The 21,864-nt window shown below is 34.9% G+C and overlaps 4 protein-coding genes and 1 long non-coding RNA gene across 6 annotated transcripts; 3 read left to right on the top strand and 2 right to left on the bottom strand.

Annotated features, from left to right (window-relative positions):
• Positions 1-209: 209 nt before the first annotated feature.
• LOC114522407 lies at positions 210-2,635 on the bottom strand. The gene is made up of 7 exons (XM_028543079.1): positions 2,625-2,635; positions 2,496-2,527; positions 1,990-2,148; positions 805-829; positions 626-679; positions 447-521; positions 210-302 (listed from the first exon to the last, which is right to left on the bottom strand). The coding sequence occupies exons 1-7, from the start codon at positions 2,633-2,635 to the stop codon at positions 266-268; spliced, it is 393 nt and encodes a 130-aa protein (XP_028398880.1). The 3' UTR covers positions 210-265.
• A 126-nt stretch (positions 2,636-2,761) lies between these two features.
• On the top strand, positions 2,762-7,549 carry LOC114522151. Its single transcript, XM_028542780.1, has 4 exons — positions 2,762-2,945; positions 5,893-6,090; positions 6,338-6,535; positions 7,397-7,549. The coding sequence occupies exons 1-4, from the start codon at positions 2,910-2,912 to the stop codon at positions 7,535-7,537; spliced, it is 573 nt and encodes a 190-aa protein (XP_028398581.1). The 5' UTR covers positions 2,762-2,909; the 3' UTR covers positions 7,538-7,549.
• Positions 7,550-8,373: 824 nt separating this feature from the next.
• LOC114522150 lies at positions 8,374-11,258 on the top strand. Its single transcript, XM_028542779.1, has 3 exons — positions 8,374-9,290; positions 9,900-10,031; positions 10,395-11,258. The coding sequence occupies exons 1-3, from the start codon at positions 9,189-9,191 to the stop codon at positions 10,974-10,976; spliced, it is 816 nt and encodes a 271-aa protein (XP_028398580.1). The 5' UTR covers positions 8,374-9,188; the 3' UTR covers positions 10,977-11,258.
• A 90-nt stretch (positions 11,259-11,348) lies between these two features.
• Positions 11,349-14,159, bottom strand: LOC114522152. The gene is made up of 6 exons (XR_003686880.1): positions 14,069-14,159; positions 12,676-12,700; positions 12,485-12,542; positions 12,262-12,336; positions 12,028-12,149; positions 11,349-11,585 (listed from the first exon to the last, which is right to left on the bottom strand). It is a non-coding gene; the product is annotated as an uncharacterized LOC114522152 (long non-coding RNA).
• An 855-nt stretch (positions 14,160-15,014) lies between these two features.
• LOC114522245 lies at positions 15,015-20,441 on the top strand. 2 transcript variants are annotated; one of them, XM_028542889.1, is made up of 8 exons: positions 15,015-15,143; positions 16,791-16,890; positions 17,132-17,271; positions 17,571-17,694; positions 17,822-17,925; positions 18,296-18,352; positions 18,755-18,991; positions 19,564-20,441. In XM_028542889.1, exons 1-8 carry the CDS (start codon positions 15,108-15,110, stop codon positions 20,116-20,118), a joined length of 1,353 nt encoding a protein of 450 aa, XP_028398690.1. In that variant the 5' UTR covers positions 15,015-15,107; the 3' UTR covers positions 20,119-20,441. The 2 variants fall into 2 exon arrangements, with proteins under 2 accessions (XP_028398690.1, XP_028398689.1); XM_028542888.1 differs by having other exon boundaries at positions 16,791-16,985; positions 17,083-17,271; positions 19,564-20,438.
• Positions 20,442-21,864: the final 1,423 nt, after the last annotated feature.

Genomic DNA, 21,864 nt, shown 5'->3' with positions numbered 1-21,864 from the left:
CATGCAATATTATCCAAAACTATTGGCTTTTTTACCCAAATAATGCAATTTACTGGTAAGCAACTACTAAGAAGGCTGCCCATATATAGGTAAAACAGGCCCAATTATTAAATAACCAAATAACATGTAGACATTCCCTCAATCAGAAAAATGTATACTCTATAAAATGAAGTACATACCATTGTACACAAAGAAAACAAGATCATAACAGGAATGTAGCATCACTTGGAACCAATGGCTGCAGCAATACTATCAACAATCTTCTTCATTTTTGCTTCACTGTCAACATAACCATCTCCATTCTGTAGTGAGACAATATCAGAAACATCAATGAGACTGATAGTCAGGTAAAATATAATTAATGTGCTGGCATATATATAATTATAATTACCAGGTACACAACAACACATCAAATATATGCTCGCTTTATATCTAATTGATATTACCTTCTTGGAATGGACAAGTTTTCCATCAACTGAAACCTCAAAATATCCTGTGACTCCAGGCGTCCCTTCTCCGCTCTGAATAACAGAATTGTATTTCACCATTTATATGCTTTGGAATATAATCTCTTTATAACAGTTATTATAATGCTTCATAAATATACACTACAGTATATACTTACACACTCCACATCGCTTCCAAATTCATCAGCCAGATCATTTGCCAGCCGATTATACTAAAATACAACAGTGTTACTTAGTAATAGATTTGTAAAGTTTAAAATTTTGAAACTATGATAATGAAAAGTATTTAATACTCATGGCCATGAAACTTTTAAAAGTTTTCAAAAAATAATCTCACCTTGGACTTGTACCCTCAGGCACCACTAAATCAAAAGAAATAATGGTATGTCATTGAGTTCCTAAATTTATAATTATTTATTATTTATATTATATTTATAATTATTATATATATATATATATATATATTAATATATATATATATATATATATTTATAAATAAAGAATTATTTTTATACCTACATTGTGTACAATTAAGTCTATTGCAAAAATTTAACCTTAAGACCATCGGTCAGTTAGAAAGAGCTTGCTGTTTTTTATTTCTAGTCCAGCCAACCCTGAACTAACATATATATGTTCTATGGTGTCAGATTGTTGAGTGGAAATCAGATTTTTATGCAATGCTGGGAGGGAAAAAATCACTAAAAGTGTTGAATTATAAAGAATTAAAATTTACATTAACTTAGTTATTTAAATCTTTCATCTCCAATTGCCATGTACAATTAGTTTCCTTGTGGGAACAAGATAACCTAAATTTTTTACCTATACATTCTTACAGGCAATACATATACCAATCAAGATATCAGATATGTAATATACAGTCTGAATACAATGTAAATTGTATTTACATGGCTATTTTTTAGATACTTGCAAAAACAAAACTTCTATGCAATTTTTGATCCAGAAATGATAATGTAGTGAAACTATAAAACCTTGTAAGCACTTTAATCAAGCAGGCAAACTTTGTAGGCAGTCATAGTTTATCTCATACTGTATGTTGTATAATTCTACATAATACTAAATAGTCATATTAAAAGACTTGACTTGCACTGACTTTTAACTAGAAACAATGTTTATTGCTAATGCACTAAGTGTTAAGTCAATGAAGTGAAAGTTGAGAAATTTCAGCTATGCTATTAACTCATCACGCAATGGGTGTGTTTGCTAATTGCTAAAAGCTATGCTTGCCCTTTCAGTTTCAATCTTGACTTTTCGTGTATGTATTTATTGTATTGCTAAGCTGTCCCGATACTGACATGTATTTCTGTACACATATGGACATCTAGCCTAATGACAGATAGAAAGATATAACAGAATTTCACATCGCATCCTACAAAATATTACTGAATTATGTAACGATTGTCGGATTGCGTATAATTTTTAAGGACAAATGCAAAGAATATATCATCTATAAATATAAACACACTCCTTTTACAAAATAGATAAACACAATATCTTAGCTTACCAATAGACAACGTGTACTTTGACTGGCATGTTGAATCGGTAGTAACAAGAAAACGAAAGATTCGATTAAACAAATTTCTGAGCTTGTGTTGTTGTAGACACTTCCTTTGCAAAACCGGTAGTCTGGCGGTAAACGCGTAATATATACAAGGACTTGAAACTAGGGAACATGGGGGATAAGTTTATTATCCCTAATCTTACCAAATTAACTGTTACTCACCCCAAGTCCATTACGTCATCTTTCCTGTATACGAGAATAACTGGTTTGACAATGATTCTGAATTGAGTCGAAATATCACCAATTGAATGTTAATTTAATATCAATGGCGTTTCTTGGAATCTGATTTGTTCTTAGCAGCGTGATATCACTGATATGAGGTTGCTGACGCGAATTAAATTGCTAACGCGAGCGATTTTGTAATCACACCTCTGACTTTACACCAAATTGCTCAGTGCAATTACTATTACATATTTTTTTGGAAATTGTTTCCTGGTAAAGGATTTTACCCAAGTTCCCCACGAAATCACAACAGATATCACTAAAAAAAATGTTCAAAAGAAACTAATTAATAGATAAACTATGCAAGCTTAAAAAAGCAACTTATAATATTTATTATTATTCATCATCATTTCTACTGATTCAACATTTTAGCAACAACCGAGAGCCCACACTGCGCGTTCAAACCAGTGACGTCAAAAGAATGCAAGGCGCGCTAAGGAGGATTAGGAATAGTCTGGAATAGACCACATGACAACTTATAAAATTAACCGGTCAGGAAATCCGGTCAGACAAGTTTGCTGTTAATTCGCTGGTATCTTCTGGAACTAAGAGTGTCCGAAAAATTGGAAGAAATCGACGTGAAATATTGACATACAATTTTTACAGCATAGAGAATACAGATTTTTGATTTTTCTAAGAGAATGGATTCCTTTGAATCAAATAAAGAGTATAAAGTGGTAAGTGGGTATCAATTTGTTTAGTATCGACTATAGTATACAACATCGTCATCGTGCATAGAGCGGCGAAGACCGACCGGATTGCTTAGACATAAAACAGTGTGAAAACCCCAAACGAGCAAGATCAAATCGGGATTGAAAAAAGTACCTATGAAATTAGGTTCTGTGTGAAAGTGAACAACAAACGAGGGATTTTGAATTCAAACAAAGTGTCTGAAAGTTAGGTTTGAAGACATGTTGAATACGTGCTCTTAAGCTTCCTTTCCCATCTGGCCGGCCATGCATTATCCGATATATAAATTTTTACAGTTCGAATTGCCATATATTTAAAATATATTACACACTGATCATTTAGACATTTATTTAGTATCATACTAGGATAGAAATAACGTCGACTCGCTTTAGATAAATGCGTAAGTTCACTAGTGTAGTCCAATAACCTTGCCCTTGGCATCGGATCAATCGAGAAATTGGTTTAAATTTTCTGTTTGTTTACAGTTTGTGTCTACGGGAGTAATATTCTGTAGTCTTTAGTCTGTGGTCATTAAAGCTGCAATCTTTATAGGGAAATCTGATAATCAAAGCTATATTCTCGACTTTCACATTCTCTGTTTTCCTGGAATCACTGTTAGTGTTACTCGGAATTTAAACGGAAATATGTACACTTCCGACATTGCATCTGTTGATACTAATCATTTTAAAAAAATTTACGGTTTTGATTCTGAAGCAAAGTGTAAGAAAAACATTGGGTTACTCGGATCAGTGGGTTAACTGCGAACAATCTGCGCATTCATATTTATTTGTTCAATACATACCACTATTAAAGTATAAGTTATACATTTTTCTTCGCCGCATAGTTTGCAATTTGCAAGTCAATATAGATTGCAAAACATCCATCAGGAGCCAGTTGTACAAAAGACTGGTTAACTTTTCTTGGTAGTTAAGAACAGAATTGGCCAATCAGATCTGACTATGCGAAATGTAAAACAGTTTTATACAACCATGCAGCCCTATAGCTGAAGCAAATCTAGTAAAATTGGATCGTTCTTACTATAGCTGGTTCAGTATTTTGCGCTAATGGATTATAATTATCAGGAGCGGTTAGCCTACCGGGCGATGCCCTCACTTTTGTACAATAAGGGGGCCCTGGCTATGAATGCTTGTTATAAGCAGGGCGTCTATAAGATAGGGCGGCGAAACGCACGGATGGCGTGTTGAAACATGTGTGATGCGATTTTAGGACTGGGACGGGGCGATCGGCGAAAAATTCTCGAACGAAACAATATTTACTTGGTTTTTAACAAGCTCGATTAAAACCACTCAATCTCTGAAACTATTAACGCGATATCTAAAATAAGATTTCTCCTGTGTAATTTATAACTCTTTCTATTAATATTGTGTCTTAAAATTGTTTCTTCAAAAGTTAACTGACCGAATTTGTCAAATTAAAACTACGGATACGCACGGCTACTTGGTCTGTTTTTAGATGTATTATACATATTTTGATTTTTTTCAGTGAGGAAAATCCCCAAAAGCATTATACTTCAAAATTTGGTGTACAGAATATTGACGAACATTTGTAGCAAATTTCACTACACAACGTTTTGAACCTTTTTTGCAATCATTTGTAGAAGTGAACGTATTCAAACTTTCTACAACAAAATTGTTTTCACGGCTGCGAGGTCGGAAAATATCAACACAAAATCCCGTTAAATTATATTATATACTTAGATTACGTTCCGAATTGAAAATATGATATGTTTTTCTTTCGTCATGGCAATGTCGACCTGGCCAAGCTAAAAACAAAACAAGAAAATGCTAACTTACTTGCAAGAGCATTTGACCGCGTCGCAACAACGTTTTCGAATTTTCAATGTACAAAATTTCCATTAAAAAATTGAAAACCTTGCCATAGCTCCTAAAGCTGGAAAATTTAGAAAATAACTCCCTTGTTCATTAACATCGATTCCACGTGCAAATGGTTGCATAATGTTTTGAACCTTTTTCACAATTTTCTCTGGAAAACGACAACCATAAAACGGAACCATGTTTACAAACTTGTCTTGGTAACCAGCGGACTGGGACGGGTATAAAAAACACGAAGAAACCCTTTCAAGAACAGCAATTAACTCCTTTACGTTGAAATGAACAGTATTTCCAACTGGAAATGACGAATTTGTGTCATCTGTTGCCAGATCAGTGTCATCCAAACTAATAAACATCTCAACTTCTTCGACATCTAAGTAACCCACCGCCATTTTGAAAACAGTTTTTCGAATCTTCATGGAGGGTCCGCACATCACACATGTTTCAACACGCCATCCGTGCGTTTCGCCGCCCTATCTTATAGACGCCCTGTTATAAGCTTGCAATGATAGCAACGAAATACGCGTCTTCGCGCCTTCGTATTGCATGAAAACGAGGCTTATTAAAAACAATTAAAAAATTCCCTACACTTTCATATAGCGAAAATCTTCTTTTTTAGATTGTAAATGTGGTTTTTTGCAATCTGATATTTTATCAATATTTTGCGCTCGATTATATAAATGTAGACAAATGTATCCAAATATCGATTTTCGCTATACATTGATCAGCTTTTATCAGAGATGAATCGTCATTTACTGAATTATTTTGTCTGAGGTAATGGTAGAAAGTTAACACTATATTATTAGGATGACTTTATATCTTTAATATTGTAATAACTGAAAAATAATCTACGAACAACCATTTAAAAGTGGATAGAAATGACTCCACTGACAGTTTAATAAAGATGTTACCAGTATAATGTATTGATAATAATTTTTTTAAATATGGTTTAAACTAATAAAGTAACGCTTAGATTGTCTTCATTTAAAACGTCATCAGGAGGCCCTTTTACCCTATCGCCTGGTGACACTCATAACGGTAATCCGCCTCTGATAATTATGGAATTATGACAAAATTATAGGTAGATGAAAGATACTTTCAATGTCTGTTGGAAGCAAAGAAAAAGGGTTATGTTTTGCAAAAGAATCCATCTAGTGCGCAGAATCGATGCTTCTATGTGTGCATCGCAGAGTCCATAGGGAAACCGGTTGATGAAGCAATTTATTTAATCAATCAATATATGCTGGCAAATCAGTTTGTTCCCAAAAATTACAACGATGTAAGTTGAACATTTTATAGCTATGAAGGATTTTTGTATATTGATAACAATATGAAATAACTTTAGGGTAGTTAATAGCTCAATATATGTGCCGCCATGCCTTTTACTACACTTATCCCCCCAAAAAGAATTTCGGATGACTGAAGTCTTTAGTAAATTCAACCTAATTCGCGTGTTTTAAAAAGCATTTTTATTACGAAAACTTTAATGGATTGCTTCGGGTTGCTTATGTTGTGCTTCTTCGCAGGATGGTGATGAAGAACCTGAACTCGAAGACCTGTTGTCGTATCTATCCGATGCAGATTATCCGCATTTACCTGCAGGGCGCCCCGAAACATGGCCCGAATGCATCATTGGTTTACAAAACCAAATGGTTAACAATGTGGTGATCCGTTCAACCGCATCTTGTTTCGGGATTAACGTAAAAATTATTTATTGGAATGGGGTAAATGCACACAACTGTAAGGGCCTGTCTACACTAGTGCGTTTTCATTTGTTTGCGGTTTCGCAAGACCGAAAACGCATCGATCGATTCGCGTTCACACTACCGTTTTCGTAGCGTATTCGACTGTTCACACTAAAACACTTGAATACGATGATCGGATCGTAGTCTGTCGTAAAACGGTAATTTGCGCATGCTCGGCATTTGTTTAGTCGATTATTGCTAGTTCTTCGCAGCAAAATAAACCTAAAAAGAATGCTAATAACAAGCAGGAGGCGTTCATATGGTAGAAGGCCCAGATAAAATGTATGTTCGTAAGACAGCTATTTGTCTTCGGTGTGAAGCCATCATGGCGTTATACAACGCAACATTTAACTGCAAACAAACAATCATGTTTACTAGAAGCATGAGAAACTCCATATCGTGCTCGTCCGCCTTGTTTGGTTGGAATTATGCCGCGGATAACTGACTTAAGACCTTGAAATTAGTGGCAATCACTGGTGGCAATCGATGCGTGTGACGTAATCGTTTTCAAAAGTATCGTATTCAAGTGTTCACACTAATACGATATGTATGCGTTTTCATTTGTATTCACTTTCAACAGCGTATTCAAATCGATGCGTTTTCGGTGAATACGCTGAGCGTATTCAAGCGTATTAGTGTGAACGGAAGGCCTAAACGCATCGAAATGTATGCGTTTTCAAACGAAAACGCACTAGTGTAGACAGGGCCTAAATGTAATTACGCTGTCCAAAAACGTCCTTGCTTTCTAGGGGTTTTAAAATTACGGATGCAAAAGATTTAATTAATGCTTTAGAATAACATAGTTTCATACGATCTCGATTTTTGCCCTCTTTTTTGTAGAGCCTCATGGAAATTGCACCGTTTGATAGCAAAGCCGAAATTTCTGTCTTTCTAGCCTACACCGGGATACATTACATGCTTTTGAAACCCCACCAATCCGAGTTAGGTGATGTATATAATGATAAAGGTAATAACCAATGAACTTTAGTATCTGTAAACTAATATTGTTCTTTGTTTAGCATCGTCTCTTTATGAAGTTGCTCATACGTTGTGAAGTAAAATAAACAAGACCATTTATGTAGCACTGATACAACGGAAAAGTTTCACCGTATAGTGTGTGTGTTATATGTCACATGCCCACCCCAATGCCGTAACATCACCAGAATTTAAGACACTGATTACCATAACGTTAGGTTTCGCAATCAAAGATGGCTGCCCTGTTATAATAGGATTATATAAGTCATGAGACAAAATTTGAAATTAAAGCAACTTCTATATCTTACATATTGGAGTTGCCAAGTTCGATTTAAGACGGACAGAAATCCTGTACTGTATTGTCAATTTTTTCATATTTTTGTCTTAACTTTCCACGTTCCTCAATGTCATTTCAGCAAGCAGTTAGCTACTTGCATTCAGAATAATGATTAGCAAGTAGCAAATGCATTGCTGAAATGACATCATTGGGGGACCTGTTAAAGGTAAGACAAAATATGAAGAATTTGTCATAACAGTACTGAATTTCCGCCTGTCTTAAATCGAATTCGGCAACTGCAGTATGTAAGATAAAAGGTGCTTTAATTTCAGTTTTTGTCTTACGTCTTATATAATTGTATTACAAGGCGGCCATCTTTGATTGCGAAATCCTGGCGTTATGGTAATCAATGTCTTGAATTTCTGGTGATGAGATAAGATTTTTCACGTGTAACATAGGTGCAATTTGTCTGTACATGAGAGAGATCGCCAAAAAGATGATGAAAGCAGTGGAAACGTTTAGACTATAGGATGGCTATCTCTCAGTGCTAGCACAAAAAGAGTTAAGGAGATTTAGAAAAAAATTACTCCACATCAGATTGTAGATTTTTAAATTAGGGATGTAAAAATAGGTTTGATTTTGCCACTTCGAATAACAAATGAACAGTCAGTGTGAATCTCAGACAGCTTGTAACTTTTTCAACTAGTTTAACATTTTAGAAATAATTCGCTACAGAGTAAGTGACACCTGTATAAACGTTTGTATAAGTATATTTCAAACTTCATGGGATAGAAATTTAAATTCTTTTCTTTGAACTTGAAATTTACGCAAGAAAACGTCACCCATATTACATTGTCACCCTATTTTGTAGTGATTATAATTCTCAAGTCTTTAGCTAGTTGAAAAAGATTTCACAGCTAACCGAATTCATGCCGTACAGTTTTTTTGTAAAATTAGATTGGTAAAGCTAGCACCATTCTTACATCCTTGTAAATGAAAATCTTGAACATCGAGGGAGACGAATTTTTTTAATTTCTGCAATTTTTTTCGTCCTAACACCAAGAAAGAGCCGTCGTATAGTCTAAACGTCTTCACCGCATGCCACCATCTTGTTTTTGACAATCTATTGCATGCACAGACAAATTGCACCTATGTTATTCACATCTCCTACTCTTTTTCTTTTTCAGGAACACCAAAATCAAGTGAAAAGCATATATCACAACAATAAATGAAATATCTGTAACGAAATATCTGAAATGAAATATCTGAAATGAAATATCTGAAACGAAAGATCTGAAACGAAATATTTGCAATTGCGCGGCGCAATCTTTTTTTTTTTAGGATCACACTTTGCTTCGAAGATAAATATTTTTTTCTAAAATGTTTTTAGCAACCGACAGCGTTGACGGAACTCAATCGTTACGCATCATTAATTTGGAAGATCTTCAGTCAATACTCCTTCATGGTGCAGAGAAAAAGCAGGTGGGGTATTTTACCCGAAGTTGATTTACCATAATTACAAAGTCAGACTATAATTTGAAGTGATGTGCATTTTATGCCTAAGCGTACCTGTCTACATACAGAATACAGTCACAGCAAAAGAATATATTGAATAAACTTTTGAAAGTATAAGGGTATGCATGGTAACCGATAAGTTATCTAGTTAGATGAATATATCGTAAAATTCCGTCTGCTACTAGAGCGAATCAGATTACAGGACAGGCTAAGATTCCCGCCAATGCTGATTTGTTAATAAAATTTAAAAAAGATTCCTGTTGGTCTTATAAAATCTCATTCGCGGCGTTTGCAGCCTTGGCCGTTTTTGAGACCTTTGGAAAATATTTTTTATCCTGGGGACCTGCAAAATATATAACAACCCTCGAAAGCATTCCGTGTGTGCCAATTAACATCCCACAAGAGAAAACAACTATCAATATATATCAATATAATATGTCCCAAAAAATTTTTAATTCAACATAACTTGTAAGCAAACTGAAGAATTGCAATCCAACGATCTAGTGGTGGATTCTGTCTCCCGCTTAATATTTCGAGTTTTTTGTTATAAGATTTATTTGTTATCTTTTGACCTAGAATAACGTTGCGTTGGGAAACCAGTTTTGGCATCTAGAGATTCCGGACGATAAAGAAATAACAGTTGCTTTACTGAAGAAGAAATATGAAGTCTTACAAAACGAGAACAAATACCTGAGAAACATGTTACAAGTATGTGGTTTGTGATTTATGACAATTTAAGCCTGGTCCATACTTGTGGTAAGAATCTGGGATACCCTTTGTAAGAGGTCACTATTGCGCAAAATCCTTTTTCTGTCGGAAAATAATACAATGGATCCCTGATTCTTACAACAAGTGTGAGCCAGACCCTAATGTATCTTTACGACAAGTCAATAACGTTTCTCTGCGAATCTTGTCCCGCGCGAGTTAGATATGGTGAATTCGGACATGTAAGGGCTCGATTTCTGCTAATTTGCGCCCGTTGAATATCGGATATTTGCGCATTTACCACCTTCTGGGGCTATAAAATATTTACGCGTGTCTTTAGTGAACCAATTACTATTTACATTTCAGCGAAACGTGCCTCATGAAATGGCAGAATTCAATAACCCATTCAATTGCTCAGTGTCATGCGGCCTTAGCTGTGTCTTGTTTGTTTTTTTCAAAATGGAGTTCCAAGTGTGCACAAGGAAATTCATCAACATGTTTCCTCGCGTGAGATGTTGCAGTTTGGCCTTGAAACATTTCTTTCAAATTCGTTTATTGGTTGCTGGTCCTAAAGAAACAAGTTTTTGCAGATCAATCACCGAAGACTGCAGTCTTGATCGTGCTTTGAAAGAGGTAGTTTCAAAGTGTATGCAAGAGGAATCACATCCTGCGTTACTTGTAATCAAGTACAGGCAGCAAAATGGTTCAACACGAGCAGGTCATTGTGTGGTGATCATGCCAGATGGTGAATTTATTGATGTTCAAAAAAAAAAATACTGGAAACCAACTAAAAGCGAAAAACACAGTATCGGCCTCATTTGTGTTGTTAAATTTAACATGGGAGTCGCTCAGCAATGGGTCAAAAAATGTGGGCTGGATATTTGCGAGGATGAGTGCTATTATGGGTCCAACGCCGATTTCCCAGGATACACTGATGACCTCGACTGAAGGACACAGAACACGAATATGTATAACTACATTCTCGTATTGTATATAATTATATATGTGAGACAATTATATTACGCCTTTCGATTTAGACTTCAATGTAAAATAAATCATATCCTGAGCACGGCCAGTTTGTCCAGCCAAGCAAAAAATCATTGCATGATTTCAATGCACGCGTATGGTAATATGCTTTGAAATATAGCTATCATGAGTCATGTATCTATGTATGTAACCTTTATTTAAAATTTGACGACTGATATTATAATAAAAAAACTCGTATACCAATTCATAGCTTTCCCTTATAAGGGGCCAAGATGTATATAATGTGATTAACTGTAGCCTAACAAAATCCACCATGTTTAAACAACACAGTCTTCCCAGGAGGTGCCAGATAAAAAACTGATATCCTTGGCAATTCTTTATCTTTTTTAACTTTTATTATCAGTTTACATTAAAATTCTACCATTTCAATACAATTTGCTGACAAAGAGTATTTTTTCGTTTTGCAAAGCTATTTCGGTATTCTCGGTTTATTCAATATCCACAGTCAGAATACAGGTAGCTGGCCAGTGTATTAATTAACAGCGATCTGACTGCTTTCAATGAACTGGTCTAAAGATAACACAAAAAGATTGGGTTAAGCCACTGTATTTGGCTGAAATTGCACAAACATTAGTCCCAACATGTATTTGGAGTTTGGACCAAGGTTACTGTAGCCTCTTATGTACTGGTTTAGTTTTTTTAGTTAATAATTAACCTGTATTTTGCTAATAAGTGACCAGACTACCCATTTGGAAAATGATAGCTCAAATACCTAAAAACAAGATTCTAGAGAGGGATAGACAACTACTATAGTCAACCCATATTTTGCTGGCATTACATGCGATTATCAAAAACTATTGGCTTTTTGACCCAAATAATGCAATTTACTGGTAAGCAGCTACTAGGAAGGCTGCCTATAGGTAAAACAGACCCAATTACTTTAATTAACACAACATATAGACATTCCCTCAGAATTCAATACAATGATCGAAGTACAGTCGTGCATACATACCATTGTACACAAAGCAAGCAAGATCATAACAGGAATGCAGCATCACTTAATTAGCAGCAAGGCTATCAACAATCTTCTTCATTTTTGCTTCCCTGTCAACATCACCATTCTGCAGTGAGAGTCTGTGAGACAATATCAGAAACATCAACAAGACTGATAGTCATGTGAAATATAACAGGTAATTACACAGCAGCACATCAAATATATGTTGGCTTTATATCTAATTGAAATTACCATTTTGGAATGGACAAGTTTTCCATCAACTGAAATCTCAAACCATCCTGTGACTCCAGACGTCCCTTCTCCGCTCTAAATAATCAAAATTGTATTTCAACATATATATGTATTGGAAAATAATATTTTTATAATAGTTATTACTACTTTGTAAAATGCAAATAATGCTTCATAAATATATACAGTATGTACACACAAACACAAAACACACAAGTATACTTACACACTCCACATCACTTCCAAATTCATCAGCCAGATCAGCTAGCTGCCAGGCAATTATACTAAAATACAACAGGGTTAGTTGTAATGGATTCGTAAAGTGTTTTTAAAGTATTTTGATAGTATGATACCAGGTAATTAAAAGTATTTCATACTGGCCATAAATCTTTTAAAAATTTTTAAAAATAATCTCACCTTGGACCTGTATCCTCAGGCACCACTAAATCAAAAGAAAATAATGGTAATGTCATGAGTTCCTAAATTTATAAATAATTACTTTTATACCTACATTGCATACAATAAGGTATATTGCAAAAATGTAACCTTATAAGACCATCTGTCAGTTAGAATGAGCTTGCTGTTTTTTATTTCTAGTCAATCCAACCCTGAACAGACATATACCGGTAAATGTTCTATGGAATCAGATTGTTGTGTGAAAATCAGAGATTTGTGCACTTGAGGTGTTGAATATTATATAGAATAAAAATTTACATTGATTTTTTAAATCATTTAACTCTAATTGCCATCTACAACTAGTTCTCTTGTGGGAACAAGATACTCTAAGTTTTACGTATACATTAATTCTTACCTATACAATCTGTAGAGTTTGCTTCAGAACTAAGATATACAATATACAGTCTGTACATATGTAATGTAAATTGTATTTGCATGGCTATTTTTAGATACTGGCAAAAACAAAACTTCTATGCAATTTTTGATCCAGAAATGATAATGCAGTGAAACTAAACCTTGTAAGCTCTTTAATCAAGCAGGCCGCAAACTTTGTAGGTAGTCATAGTGTTCATCTCATACTATATCAAATCAGTATATGTATATACATAACACTAAATAGTCATATTAAAAGACTTGACTTGCACTGACTTTTAACTAGAAACAATTGCTAATGCACTAAGTGTTAAAGTCAATGAAGTGAAAGTTAAGAAATTTCAGCTATGCTATTAACTCATCACGCAAAGGGTGTGTTTGCTAATTGCTATGAAGCTGTACACATATAGTCATCTAGCCTAAATTAGGCATATATATGACAGATAGAAATATATAACAGAATTTCACATCGCACCAGGGTGCATTCGGTGTAGACAAATCGGAATATCTTCGGCGTAGAGTTAGGGTATCCTTGGCGTACTGGCGTAAAATCAACTTTCCTTGGCGTAGCGGCGTACACTGTTTTTAACTTGTCGGCGCATAAATACCGGATAAACACACCAAACTTTGTAATTCAAAGGTCCACACACACACCGACTTCAACTGCATGCATTTAAGTATTTTAACGACAACAAAGGCATTTAACTTTTTAAAAATGGTCCTCTAAACGTGTAGCATTTTTTGACTCATGAGTCGAAGGTCCTGGCGAGTATGCGACCGGCGTAACGTCCTGGAGTGGGTAATTGTCGTAAGTATGGTCCAGGGTGGGAAGTTGGCGTAATGTTAAGATTGCTTTGGCGTATCTTCGGCGTGTGATATACACCGAATGCACCCTGGACATCGCATCCTGCACAGAATATATCATCCATAAATATAAACACACTCCTTTTAAAAAATAGATAAACACAATATCTTAGCTTACCAATAGACAACGTGTACTTTGACTGGCATGTTGAATCGGTAGTAAGAAAAAAACGTAAGAATCGATAAGACAAATTTCTAAACTTGTGTTGTAGACGCTGCCTTAATTAAGTTCCTTTGCAAAACCGGAAGTTGGCGGTAAACACGTAATATATACAAGGACTTGAAACTAGGGAACAATGGGAATATGGGGGATAAGTTTATTATTCCTAATCTTACAAAATATAATTAACTGTTACTCACCCCAAGTCCATTACGTCATCTTTCCTGCATAATGGTGGTATAATAGACTCAAGTCACTCAACAAGCAAAATTACGTGAATAACTGGTCTGACTATGATTCTGAAATAGAGTCGAAATATCACCAATTGAATAATTCACGGTGTCTTGTGTTTCCTATAACTGGAATTTTGAGTTTTCAAGATGCCTTTGTTTATCGGTGTATGTTTCATTTTTATTATCAATGGCGTTTCGTTTTTTTTTATTTGTTCTTAGCAGAGTGATATGAGGTTGCTGACGCGAATTAAATTGCTAACGCGACAATTGAAATCAACCATTTTTTCATTACAAAATTGTGATTTTTGTAATCACACCCGGCCTCTGACTTTACACCAAATTGCACTCTACCCAATTACCATTACATATTTTTTTTAAATTGTTTGCTGGTGAAGGATTTCACCCAAGTTCCCCACGAAATCACAATATATATAACAAAATATGTGTCTAATATGATAGATAAATAATTTATGCAAGCTTAAAAAAGCAACTTGTAATATTTATTATTATTCATTAATCATTATCATTTTTATTCAACATTCGGTTGATGTTGTCAAACATGTATTAACCAGAGTTGCCAGTGGTGTTTCTGTTTATCTTTATTCTGCAAGATTTTGCATTATTGCGCAAAAAGCCTGGAATCGAACAGGAGAGTCATCCTTATATCTCATGAGAATGTCAAATACATAGTACATCTTTCTCCCCAACGAAGACAGGCGGAAATCGACGTCTGAGAATGGTTTCGACCTTGTCGCGAATTCAGAATGGAAGGCTTTTCATCAAACGAAGATGCTAACAAAGTAAGTTTTTGACTTTCGAGATCCGTAGAAACCAACGTGTTTGTGTGTTGCGATGTATCCCGGCTATATAGTTTGCGGTGCGCGACTAATCTGGCCAAACAACTAATATCGATAGATATACCTGAGACCGTTCTCGATCTATATCGGCCAAGTGTGGGTATCGATCTAAAAAGATCAAAATCATCAAATCGAGATATATATTTGAAAACAATTTTACTTGAATCTCTAGAATCAGGACGTAATGCCACAACATGATCATATAGAAATTTAAAGCGTATAATCAACTCTCAGAAAACTTCCTGTGGTCCGTGGGTCAAAAGAATTGTTATAGATAAGAAAGATTTAGATAATAGAAGTAGAGACGGTTGTGTGGCAATGAAAAGCAACGTTATACCAATATTTCATATTCAGTTTAGCTTTAAAGACCATGTCATATGATAATAACGAGGATTGTTTTGTCTATCGTATATACAGTAACGTCGGAAGTTGTTGACCTACAATTGATTTAAACCTGAAATTAGTGAAATACTACTCTTTCCCCTTGATTTGTCCGTTTAAAGGCACGCAAGCTATAGTATTTAATGCCATTACATGCAGGTATTTAATCAGTCAAATAAATATTGGTTTGTACAAAGAGATTTGTATACCGTTTCAATGAAAAATGTGGTATAAGACTTCTTAACACTTAGTATATCAAAATATATCTATAACTATATAACAACTATTCATCAAAAAAGAAAGTTCAAGACGAATTCAAATGTGCCTAAATTTGTGAGCGTGTTTGCTTAGATTGTAAGCTTTGGTTCGCTTAAATAGCGTTAAACTTCCGTTCTGAACTTTTGTTATTGTAATTTTCATCGAAATCCGGTTTATACTGAGAAAACGGAAATTAAAACTTGCATGGTATTAATCCACGGGACGCATTCTCCGGCAGGCGTGACTGATGTATTTACTGAAGCTCTTCACTACAAATTCCCTGAAAAATTCAGTCTGTAAAATATTGCAAATCATGTTTCATACTTCTAGGGATTTATCTCTTAAACCACTTCGTTATAAACAACAAAATTGCATGATTGAGGGCTGATTAATTGAAATTTGGAAGATTTAAGCATACAATATAAGGTCGCGGGAAAATAGCAAAGTTCAATGTTATAGGCTAAATGGCATTTTATTCGATCATTCCCTCAATGGTAGAGATAGTAAGATGAAATCATTTGTGAATGTATGTGATTTTAGCTACGATAATTTCGTCGTTAACTCAAAGAAAATGGCATATTCTTACTACAACCGCTTCATTCTGCTCCATTTGAGGCGGCAGTGATTGTGTTTTTCAAGGTAATAGCTCGGCGGCCATACCACCGGGAGATTTCAATGGCGCAACGTTTCTAACAGACGTTTGCGCAAAATTTTGTTTAATGATGTAAACTCTTCGAAGAAAACAGAATGGAAGCTTTGTAAGCTTTCCTTATATATATATCAGTTTGCTCAAGCGCTTTTTGTTGGTCCTAGTGCTTTTTGTTGACATCGATCGCTATATTTTGTTCTTATATTTTTCGCTATACTCGCCAGGCGAGATAGATTATCTTCATTCATAGATATAATTATTATTATTTAAGCCGCAAAAACCATTATTTTGCCGTTTTATAGGGTACTGACAGGTACGGACAATGTTTGTTGGAAGCGCAAAAGAATGGTTATGTCGAATGGTTTAATCCATCTGGAAGCGGGAATCGATGCTTCTATGAATGTATCGCAAAATTTGTATCGCAAAATGTGGACGATACTATAAGTTTAATAACAAATTATATGAAAGAACATGACACCGTCGTTATTAAAAATGACGTAAGTTAATGTACCCTATAGGAGTACATAATTATTTAAAGACTGCATGTAGATGTGAATGATTGTTTTACACTGTATTCTCCGCTCTTCCCTGTAGAATGGTGTTGATGAACGCAAAGAACTTTTGCTGTTTTTCTCTGATGCAGATTTTCCACAACTACCTGAGCGCCCGAAAACTTGGGATGAATGTCTTGTGGCACTTCGCGATCAAATGGCAAACGATGTTGTGATTCGTTCAACAGCATCATGTTTTAACATTAACATAAAAGTTCTTCGGTGGGATGGGGTAAGCGATTCCGCCAGGGAAATAAACTTTTACGCGTGTTTCAATGAAAAATCCGTTGCATGCATGAGTAGAAAATAATATATGAATATTCACACACATTTATCGCTAGTTTCGTAAAGTATAAATAAGTATAAATTATATTCTTTCAAAATTTATTTTGCCTTGCACGCTTTGGATCACGCGAAAAGTCATTTGATGTTTTTTTATGGCAAACCCATTCTTTTTATAAATCTGCCTTAATCTGATAAGCGTTGTATACTTGTTTATTTTTATCAAAATAATTTTGGGCTTTTGTATAGAACATTACAGAAATTACGCCGTTTACCAACATCGGAAAGACCTCTGTTTTTCTTGCATACACTGGGATACATTATTTTCTCTTGATCAAAGAAGAAGAGAGTTCTTCTGTCCGATCTAAATCAGGTAATGCTATAATTAGAGCGCCTATAACTTCTGCATGTACGCCTTTAATGAAATTTTTATTGGACTAAAGCATAAGATAAATTGTTTCTTTAATGAACTTTATCAAATGATCTAACTCATGTTATAGGCCAGTATTTCCCGGACCAACTTTATTTCCAGAATTATTCTACTTCATCTTTTGACTCCGGAAAAACAGATGGTGTGATTAAGGCCAATTACAAATGGACTGAGGTATGTCTGTCCTTCTTTTTCGTAACTCCTCTGTTTTATGCGTCAAACTTTCACATAAAATGAAATTATAACTTATTAAACGATATCGTATATTATTGTTTGAATTACATCCATGCAACGCAACGGAAGATATACAACTACACATAAAGGCTTCCCAAAAACCTAACCTTAGACCCCAGGCGCACTCTAATAATCTTTAAAAAATTAGCGTCGTATGCGTATACGTACGTAAGACCCAATATATACATGCAGGCATACCAAAAGGTTCTTTCTACCGCGGTAGTGGTTGGCACATAATGATAAGTGTGATCCAAGTAGGTGAATTAATATATATAAAGTATGAAATTATTGCTGTGAATTTGGTTTATAGGAAGGAAACATAGTACAAATGAGTTCTGATGGCGAAAATAGAAATAAACCACAAGAGGTGAGAAATTCAGTTTAGACACCTAAATCTATATTCTGTATATTTATACAATATAGGAAGCCGTTATGTTATAATACAGCTAAACTTGCCCTCAAGAATACAGTTCTTTAAATATTGTATATTTTCCGTCAAGAGTTCGGTTTACTTAATGGACTTTAACCGTATAAGAAATCTTTACCATATATAAGAACTTAATAACTGAAAAGCTTTGCATTATACCGAACGACTTTGCTTGTCACAGCCTCCTTGAAATTAACAGTCCATATACTTGTAGATTATAAACAGCATGTATGATCTCGATCTTTTGTGTCAAGATTGCTGCATGTATGGACGACGTTGAAGAAAACCACGAATGTAAACCTCGGTTTATATATTTTATTGAAATTCTATTTCGTTAACTAGCGTGAAGAGGCCTCAACAAAAGTGACAGAGACTCAGTTAGTTGACCAATTTTCGCATCTCAGCACTCAAAATAATATGGCAGAGAAATATAAGAAAGAAAGGGATGTTGCTTTACTGAGAATCAAAAATTTGGAGGATGAAATGGAAAACCTGAAAAAGCAACTGAAATATAAGGATCTTGGAAAGGATGAAGAAGATGGGACTAGGATAAGAAAAGAAACGAAAATCTCTCAAAAGGTACGTGTATACCTTGCAGAATAATAAATAGTAATGTAGTCATGTAGACATAAGCCATATGATGGTATAAAAATAAGGTCGAAGACTATATAGCATTGCAAAATGTACTTATTGCTATGCACTATATCAGTGTAAAAACAATACCAATTTAAAATTCCCTCATTGCACCAATTTTAACTAAAATCTTGGGTACGTTCCAATACAAGCATGCAAGGAGCAGCGTGGCAGCGTCTTCAAACAACTTCGCTTCTTATGTGGTGTAAGAACTGCCTATAATAGACAAAACACCTATAGGGGCCTTCGCCTGGAGAGTCAGTATGGATTACAAACTCTCCAGAAGAAGGCCCCTAGGTCGAAACGTTGAGAAGTGTTTTTAACTAAAATCTTGGTTGATACAAGAGCATTGATTCCAAAGAGATGAAGCTATAAGACAACCCTCATTCTAAATTAGTTCTTTCAACAATCTGTTTTTATAGAGTGTAGCTATGTATGTGAAATGATCTAAATTTGTTACTTTTCTGGCAATCCCGCTTATTACATCAATTTTTCTTTTTATATTTTACATTTTGCAGATTGTTCCTAAAGAATTGACAGGATTCGTAAATCCATTCAATTGTAAAGTATCATGTGGCCTTAGCGTTATCTTGTTCGTTTTTTTTGTCATGGGTTTGCAAGTCTGCAATAGAAGATTTATTAGCAAGCTGTCTGAGGACACTGTGAATTGCAGTACGTCCTTGGACTATTTTTTTAAAAATGATTTATTAACTCCTGGTCCTGTGGGAAAAAGGTTTTACAAACTAATCACTGATGATTATACCGTCCATCATGCTCTACAAGAGGCAGTTAAAACATGTATGCCAGGCGAGTCTTATCCCGCCCTACTTGTTTTTCATTACAAGAAGGTAGATGGTAAAATACGGGCTGGTCATTGCGTCGCGATTATGCCTGATGGCGTGTTTATTGACGTTCAAAAAAAACGATACTGGAATCCATTCCATTTGAGTGAGCCTATCAGTCATATCTACGTTGTAAAAGTAGACGATTTTTTCGCTAAATTATGGGTAATCGGTTGTCTACTATGTGATTGCGAGTATGAGTGTTATAGGTCACCAGATGACCTCAACTGAAGACAATCACCTTTAAGATATCGGTACCTGATCCCGCTGGAAGGAGACATCTTCGAGACCCCGGCAGTGTAACACATGGAAACTTAAGACCTTTCTCATAATGACACATCAAGAAGAAAGGACGTAGGCAAAATTTTAAAATTTATATTTTGAATAAAATTGTACTTTTTGTAATGTTCTCTTCTTATATTATATTATAAGAGAATTAAAAATATTGTCTGGTGCCATAATGGTGTAATAATGCACTTGGAATATCTGCCGCTTACGGTTCGTATTTTGCATATCACTCATTTTGCAACAATATCCCAAAAAATATATAGTAAGCTTTAATAAGACGTATAAGCTTTAATTGCACTCGTCAAGGAAACATATTTTGTAATAATAATAATTACTATATGTGTATAAGGATTTATGCACAGCAGAATGATGAAATAAAAATCGTATTTCACTGCATGCGTAAATTAATTTCATGCAATTTGATTGTACGTACGATATTTATCACGTGTGAAAAAATGCCATACATGGCTTTTGATTGGACGTACGATATTCTTCACACGTGAAAAATTGTCGTATGTCATTTTGGCGGCAATTTGTTTGCATTTTCTTTTAAGATGGCGTAGAAATATAGGAGTGAGATTCAAAACATAATTCTCATATTCAAGATGTTTCACATTCTCAAATCTTTCGGAAAGAATATCTAACTTCTATTGAACAAAATTACAAAGAAACTGAACGGTAATAAATATGTTTTGATGCATAAAATTTCGATTTTTGTTGCTCGCAGTGTTTTTGAATATTAAAAGCGTGTCGTTGTCAAATTGATTTCTATACACATTTATTAAACAAATTACTTCATGGTTGGCGCGTTTGTACGATTTTTATTATAAATTCGTTTTGAAGGATCGCAAACTCACTCCGTTGCTACGCTCACTCGCTCGTTTTGCGATCCTTCACAACTTGTGCATAAAAATCGTACGCACTCGCCTACCATGAAGTAATCTCTATATAAAGCTCATACTATGGATAGGTAATAATATGATTTCGAGTACAATAATTACGGATCAACAAGCACAAGTGAGTTTTTAAAGGCTGTAGATTGCTGACGATATGCTTAATTGCCTTTCCACAATTAACAAAGGATACATACACCGATACAATTTTTCGTCTTAAAAACGGCGTTTTACTCATTAAATTCCCTCAAGCCACCTGCCAAGCTCGCTGGAAGTCATCACGCGCTGGCTGCGCGTGGGACACGAAACAATCATGCAGCAAAAGACACAGCTGACGTTTCAGAGTAAAAATAAAAGTAAAAATACCAAACTGACTAAAGAACAAGCATCACAGGCTGTGAAGACACTTGGAGAATGGTTTCCTGAAGAGGCTGAAAATTTAAAAGAATATCACGACGACATTGTGCGCCATATTTGTCAAGGTAATGTAACGCTATTTAGTATATCTCTTTTTCATTGTATTCTTACAGGTGCCGAATATTAAAGTTATTGACTGATGAGAATTATTGATATTATAGGTATTGAACATTGACCTATACTAGATGGACTGAGCGCGCAACCTATTTAATTAAGAGCTGGACCACCGTTGGACATATCATAAACATCATATAGGTCCTTTCTCTCATGCGCAAACTTGCTGACCGAAAATAACTGGCTCGGGTAATTCGGATTTTGAAGTGAATAATATTAAAAGTTGATTGAAATATGATGTAAATTTGTGTTATATTTCACGCAT

This window comes from Dendronephthya gigantea, unplaced genomic scaffold (assembly GCF_004324835.1).
Source record: "Dendronephthya gigantea isolate DGI-Jeju-01 unplaced genomic scaffold, DenGig_1.0 000022F, whole genome shotgun sequence".
Taxonomy (NCBI): domain Eukaryota; kingdom Metazoa; phylum Cnidaria; class Anthozoa; order Malacalcyonacea; family Nephtheidae; genus Dendronephthya; species Dendronephthya gigantea.
This window is presented reverse-complemented; position numbering and strand designations above follow the sequence as displayed.

What these genes read in the sequence shown, in the direction of transcription:
- LOC114522245 (XM_028542888.1), top strand. Translation starts at nt 15,108, where the DNA reads ATGGAAGGCTTTTCATCAAACGAAGATGCTAACAAA. An exon ending in CCGTCGTTATTAAAAATGAC is followed by an intron (nt 16,986 to 17,082) that starts GTAAGTTAATGT and finishes TCTTCCCTGTAG; the next exon opens with AATGGTGTTGATGAACGCAA. An exon ending in ATAGAAATAAACCACAAGAG is followed by an intron (nt 18,353 to 18,754) that starts GTGAGAAATTCA and finishes TTCGTTAACTAG; the next exon opens with CGTGAAGAGGCCTCAACAAA.
- LOC114522151 (XM_028542780.1), top strand. Translation starts at nt 2,910, where the DNA reads ATGGATTCCTTTGAATCAAATAAAGAGTATAAAGTG. An exon ending in CAAATAAAGAGTATAAAGTG is followed by an intron (nt 2,946 to 5,892) that starts GTAAGTGGGTAT and finishes ACAAAATTATAG; the next exon opens with GTAGATGAAAGATACTTTCA. An exon ending in TTCCCAAAAATTACAACGAT is followed by an intron (nt 6,091 to 6,337) that starts GTAAGTTGAACA and finishes GCTTCTTCGCAG; the next exon opens with GATGGTGATGAAGAACCTGA.
- LOC114522150 (XM_028542779.1), top strand. Translation starts at nt 9,189, where the DNA reads ATGTTTTTAGCAACCGACAGCGTTGACGGAACTCAATCGTTACGCATC. An exon ending in ATGGTGCAGAGAAAAAGCAG is followed by an intron (nt 9,291 to 9,899) that starts GTGGGGTATTTT and finishes CTTTTGACCTAG; the next exon opens with AATAACGTTGCGTTGGGAAA. An exon ending in ACCTGAGAAACATGTTACAA is followed by an intron (nt 10,032 to 10,394) that starts GTATGTGGTTTG and finishes TTTACATTTCAG; the next exon opens with CGAAACGTGCCTCATGAAAT.
- LOC114522407 (XM_028543079.1), bottom strand. An exon ending in AAAGTACACGTTGTCTATTG is followed by an intron (nt 830 to 1,989) that starts GTAAGCTAAGAT and finishes CTTTTGATTTAG; the next exon opens with TGGTGCCTGAGGGTACAAGT. An exon ending in CCTGAGGGTACAAGTCCAAG is followed by an intron (nt 680 to 804) that starts GTGAGATTATTT and finishes GTTGTATTTTAG; the next exon opens with TATAATCGGCTGGCAAATGA.